This window comes from Schistocerca americana, chromosome 1 (genome assembly GCF_021461395.2).
Source record: "Schistocerca americana isolate TAMUIC-IGC-003095 chromosome 1, iqSchAmer2.1, whole genome shotgun sequence".
Lineage (NCBI taxonomy): Eukaryota > Metazoa > Arthropoda > Insecta > Orthoptera > Acrididae > Schistocerca > Schistocerca americana.
Genome location: NC_060119.1, coordinates 715,878,609 through 715,884,689, shown reverse-complemented (window position 1 = coordinate 715,884,689; position 6,081 = coordinate 715,878,609). Strand labels below are relative to the sequence as shown.

The window sequence follows — 6,081 nt, the reverse complement described above, 5'->3', positions numbered from 1 at the left end:
ATTAATAAGCAGTGGCACTGATCCCCACTGGTACACTAAATGGTCAGAACACTCTTGCCGAAGCAACGAAAACAGCATGCCAAATTTCAAAGAACGCAAAATCCACAAGGTTGGCAAAATTCTATAGAAACTCAAAATTTAGCTCGAACTTCAATGGAAGAACACCAGCAGCAAGATGCAATCAGTACTTCCACTACACTATAACAATGTTTGTCACTGATGACAATGGCACTAAAGCAGAGTTACCAAACAGTTTTCTGAAACTCATTAACCAAAGAGCACAAACCAAATATTCCAGAATGTGAATCTAGAGCAACTGCCAACATGAGTAACTTAGAAGTAAATAACCTTGATGTAGTGAAGCAGCTTAAATCGCTTAATAAAGGCAAGGCTTTTGGTCCAGATTGCATACCAGTCAGGTTCCTTTCAGAGTATGCTTATGCAATAGCTCCACATGTAACAGTGATGTACAACCACTTGCATGTCTAATGATCTGTACCCAAAAACTGGAAAGTTGCGGAAATCACACCAATATCCAACAGAGTAATACATGGCGTTCCACAAGGAATTGTTGTAGGTCCTCTGCTATTCCTGATATACATAAATGATTTAGGTGACAATCTGAACAGCTCTGTTAGGTTGTTTTCAGTTTATACTGTCGTTTCCCAACTTATAAAGTGATCAGGTGCGTAAAACCAATTGCAAAATGTTATTAACTATTATGAAATTAGATTGGATGTATAACTTCACATTTGGCGATTTCTCCATTTGTCTCAGCACTGTTGCTTAATGACATGCTGCTTGGTGTTCTGCCAAGTAGTTGTTTCCATTTTATGCACAATATTTCAACAACTAACCCAGCTGTCTTCTTCTGGTGCTGCGAGTTTTACTGTTATGTGTACTTGCTGCCTGCACTCCAAACCAGGGAGTGAAATATTGCTGCTCTTGCACCAGCTGAGTTCAACTCCAAACATCCGCTACATCCTTTGATGCTCTTTTATTTTTTAGAGCTTGCACTGATATTCCATGAAATGCAAATTTTCTCAGCATTTTCTAGCTCTTGTCAATGTGATGGTCAGCAAGATCTTAATACATTCAGTGCTGGACCCCAAACCTTGTTTAGATTGAAAACTCCATTTAGGTTTATTAGAGTTTCTGATGTCTTAATTGCAAGAGACTCTTTAATTATGCTGTCCCAGAAAATTGGCATTTGTGCCATGAAATTGGTACCATATTTCATTTTGTCATTATATTCGATTCAATGCTCAGTGACAGATGATTTGGTTGGTTGTTTTAGTTGAGTGTGTCACTGATGGTCCTTACACCTCTCCTCTCTACCCCATGTAAGACACGGCATATTTACATGGAATGTGATAAACACTCAACTTATGAAGACCTAGATCATTTTTAACATAACAAAGAATACTTTGTAACTTAGTTAAATGGAGGAAAATACACTGGATGCCATGTTTCCAAAGGAGTCTACCAATCTTTCCAGATATTGGGCCATCATAAGGTAGACAAGCGATTTTTGGCTTATCTTCCTGGGTCTCAGTCTCAGCCTTTTCTCAGATTTTCTTGATTTTAACTGCCATGCCCATTCAGTTTTATGCCCTGAGTACCCATTCCTTCTAAACAATGTTTGTAGGTAACATAATTCTTCAGTGAGGTTCTCCTTGTCTGAAAGTGTTTGAGCTCTGTGCTCTCTGGTCCAGAGTTTTTAGCAATGAATTTCTTTATGACAGATGATGATGGCTTGAGCTGTGGAGATAGAAGTCAGTGTGGCTTGGCTCTGAGCACTATGGGACTCAACTGCTGAGGTCATTAGTCCCCTAGAACTTAGAACTAGTTAAACCTAACTAACCTAAGGACATCACAAACATCCATGCCCGAGGCAGGATTCGAACCTGCGACCGTAGCGGTCTTGCGGTTCCAGACTGCAGCGCCTTTAACCGCACGGCCACTTCGGCCGGCGAAGTCAGTGTGCATAGGTTTTCTATATACACTAGTGTCTCAGGTATCCATCTGTTCTTCTGTTAATTAATACATTGAGGAAAGATAGCTGGCAATCTTTTTCAAGTTGTGAATGGATAAAGTTACCATGTTTCAGGAACTCTTCAAATTTTTTCCGCTCCTGTGACCACACCACAAATGTGTCGTCCATGTACAGATAGAAACATGTTAGTTTCAACTTGACAGATTCTAATGCCTTTGCTTCTAAGTGTTCCATGCGTAGGTTCACCATGACAGGTAATGATGAACTACCTCTAACCACACCAACCATGTATCCATAAAATTTTAATTGAATGGGGAATAACATTACAGGACTCGAACACAGAACCTTCTGACTTAGCCCTTCACACAGTTGAGCTATTTCCACCATGCTGGAGTGGATGGTGGGTTGGAGAAGTGGGTGAGCACTGGAGAGATAGGGAATTTATGCCATAGGTGTGGGGGAGGAGTGAGGGTGTAATTAGAGTGTGACCTTGGGCTGTCTCAGCTTCTGCCCTCTCCACTGTTGGTATACTGCTCAAGCAAAGTGCAAGAAATGTCAACATGTGGGCATACAGAGATGGACTGTAAATTGCCTCAGTACTTTTACTGTAGTAACTATAAGCTTTTCAAGAGCAATTAAAAGCTAATCTGCAAAACTGACAGAGAAAAAAGAAGTTGGGAAACTGGGACCATGGAAAGCCAAGTAGTCAATTCTTTCCATGTTAGCATGGCAAAAAATCCAGACATTATACTGCATGAATGGGAATGGTCTAGTAATGATAATAGAAGGAAGGTTCAATAAGAAACTGTAGCTTCCAGGTACAGGGATGCAGGTTGCCTGTTAAAGTGGGAAATAGAAAATTAATGAAGATAAAGTACTGCGACTAAAAGGCATCATTGAATAATACATAAATACTTCAGGTATGGTAGAATTACAGCTATATTTTGTGAAGCACTTGACAATATGGCATAAATTCCATGTGATAGAAAATGACCTTGATATACTAAATGATAGCCTGCGGGGAGAGTTTTTCTTAGAAAGCCAGAGACAACAGACTATGGGGAATGGGTAATGGAAACACAAGGACAAGGAGTTCCCTTAGTGCCTGAACCAGAAATGTGGAGCCTCATGAAAAGCACACACAGAAAATGATTCTGAAGACAAGTAATAGACAACGCATTGGAGCAATGAGTTAACTCAGATCAGAATAAGAGGTCAGGTGTCATGGTACAAAAGAGACATCAGCCATGACCTGATTGGAAGACTGGTCCAAGAAAAGAAAATATAATGCAAGCAGTTACAATGAGATCAAAAGGTCGTAAAGCCAAAGCAAACAGTGTTGCTAGGGGCCTTCATACCAGAACCACTAGCAGTCAATGCACCAAGGAGAAGTCATGATTAGTTCTCTAAATATCACCCACAGAAGAAACAAAAGATATCAGCTGCATAGTGAAGACAAACTCACAAACTGATGTAAAAAAATTTGCAGCAACATAAAATAATTAATGTAGAGTAATGAAATTTCAGGAGTACATTTGTCTGGGTAATGTGTTCAAGTGAGCAACGCTGCAAGATCACAGGGTAATATAAATGTGAGAGAAGCCATTGCAAATGTGAAATGTTGGTACATTAACATATTGACTGCCATGTGAGCCATATTTGGTTCACGTATACATTGTACTGTGGGCCGCGTGAGCCATAACTGGCTCACATGCATAGTTGTGTTTAAGGCTGCGTTTCAACTATGAATTTAAAAGCGGTGGGTCCACTGAACACTCTCATGTTCACAGCACTCAATATTTTTGCAGTTGGTGATACCTAACTGCAGCCATCAGAGATATACTTAACAACGACTCAGCTATAGTAGTCTTTTGTTAGTTTTGCTGATTGTCATGTATGCTAGCTGAGGTTTCATTTGTGTATTTGATTAATTTCCTAGTTTATTATTATGGCCAAAAGAAGACAACCTTTTGAAGGACTTCAACAGCTAGTGAATGCAGCTATGCAAGATAGCTTATCAAGTTGTGAAAGTGACATTTCTGATAACACAGACAGCAACCCTGATTACGAGCCTGATAATGAACATTGTGTTAGAGACTGAACAAAGCAACAGAAGTTTATTGAAAGTGATGATGAAGATAGTGACTTTGAGGAATTGAATATTTGTGATATGCCTAATCCAGATAATACTTTTCAGTGTAACTCTACACAAGATACATTAGGCCCACAAGACCCTTCCTGCTCTACAGACCATAATTATTTAAAACATCCATTGTTCCAAAATGATGTGGATGTCAGTGCTATACATGATGGCTATAATTCCGAAAACGACGCCACTGAAACACCAGATGGGAATCTTACCAATGTCATAGATCTGATATGGGCACATGCTACCGAAGAGGGAAAGATATTTCCTACATGTTTTCCCCATGCTTTATCGAAAGATGTTTTGTATATGTTGATCAGTTGAAGCATCTTTTCATTTCATTGATAATGACATGTTTGAGTTTTCTGTGGCTGTAACAAATCGATATGCAAAACAAAAAATTGCTTCTCAACAGCTCAGTCACAATACCGGGCTAATGGAATGGAAAGAAACAAATACAGCAGAGATAAAATGTTTCTGTGGCATTATAATATGGGTGGGCTTGATAAAATTTCCAAATTTAACTTTATATTGGAGCAAGTCGATGCTTTACTCTAACAAGGTTAGCTCCATTATGTCACATAATTGGTTTGAAATACTCCTCAAATTATTTCATACTTCTAAGAATGAAACTACACTTGAAGGGGATAAACTCCACAAAGTCCAACCTCTCTTAGACCTGATAGTACCAAAATTCAAGGACACAATTTGTCCTTCATTCAGAAGACGTCCATCATTTTGGAAATATGTACCCAACATAAGGCATAGGTATGGGGTAAAAGTCTCCCAACTTTGCCTTCCACATGGCTGTACATGGAACCTCAAAGTCCATGCTGGGAAAGAACAAACTACAGGTGTTTGTGTTCCACAAAAAGTAGTTATGGAGTCACTGGACCCTTTTTTGCACAATGGGAGGATACTGTATTGTGACAATTGGTACAGTAGTGTATTATTGGCTACAGAATTAATGTAAACCTCTACCCACCTTGTTGGCACTCTTAGGAAGAACAGAAAAGATAACCCACAAACTGTAATATCTGCAAAACTGAAAAAAGGGCAAACAGCACGTTCACAGAGCAAAACAAAACCCTCCATAATCAAATGGAAGGATAAATCGGGTGCTTTGATTATTTCTACCAAACATAACGATAATATGGTGCCTGTAAAATGTAAAAATGATGTGGAAGTTTTGGAACCCAAAGCAGTCGTGGACTACAATGCCACCAAGTTATTTATTGATGTATCCAATCAGGTGAGCTCAGCATACAGTTAAATGGTACAGAAAGATCGTTTTTGAAGGCCTTTTTTGAACATCTGTTGTAAATGTTCAAGTGCTGTACAAGTTGGGAAACAAAGGATCCAAGTCTCGCATACAAATAATTCCTTTCAGGCAGCTCTTGACTCTGCTGCTATTGAATGCCGAAGACCCATAACCACAAGCAACACACAACCATTCCATGAAGATTACTGCCATCGCCTTGTGACAGTAGAGTGACCGAAGCAGAGCAGTCAAAGAAGATGTTTGGGCTGTTATAAGTGCTTGCGAAGAACGGAAGAAAGAAATGATGCTGCTAAGAAAGTGAAGAATGTGTGCACTAAATGCAATAAATGTGACAGTTTTATGTGTAATGAGTGTTTTAGTGACATTCACAATGCTGTATTGAAGAAGTACAATATTCTAAGATCTTTATTCATGAACATTAGTGTCAGACCAAGTAAAAACTAAGTGTTTGAATCATTTCTTGAACAATGACTTTTTTGTACCTATTGTGGATTTAAATCATGTGAGCCACATGTGGCCACAGATTATAATTGTATTAAAATGTTGTTGTTGGACCATATGAGCCATATATGGCTCACGCCTTTTATCAGTCCAGATCAGTAATAAATTGACATTTTATCAAGTAATGTAATTCTACATGTTTAAAATAAGACATCT

General features: G+C 38.9%; 1 protein-coding gene across 1 annotated transcript; it reads left to right on the top strand.

Moving 5' to 3' along the window:
* Window positions 1-4,494: 4,494 nt before the first annotated feature.
* Window positions 4,495-5,637, top strand: LOC124593806 (piggyBac transposable element-derived protein 4-like). The gene is made up of 3 exons (XM_047132157.1): window positions 4,495-5,078; window positions 5,145-5,394; window positions 5,533-5,637. Exons 1-3 carry the CDS (start codon window positions 4,495-4,497, stop codon window positions 5,635-5,637), a joined length of 939 nt encoding a protein of 312 aa, XP_046988113.1.
* Window positions 5,638-6,081: the final 444 nt, after the last annotated feature.

Excerpts from the sequence above, each read along its gene's own strand:
- LOC124593806 (XM_047132157.1), top strand. The coding sequence starts at position 4,495 with ATGTTTGAGTTTTCTGTGGCTGTAACAAATCGATATGCAAAACAAAAA. Across the intron at positions 5,079-5,144 it reads ATACTGTATTGTGACAATTG|GAAGAACAGAAAAGATAACC; the intron begins GTACAGTAGTGT and ends TGGCACTCTTAG. Across the intron at positions 5,395-5,532 it reads TTATTGATGTATCCAATCAG|GCAGCTCTTGACTCTGCTGC; the intron begins GTGAGCTCAGCA and ends AATTCCTTTCAG.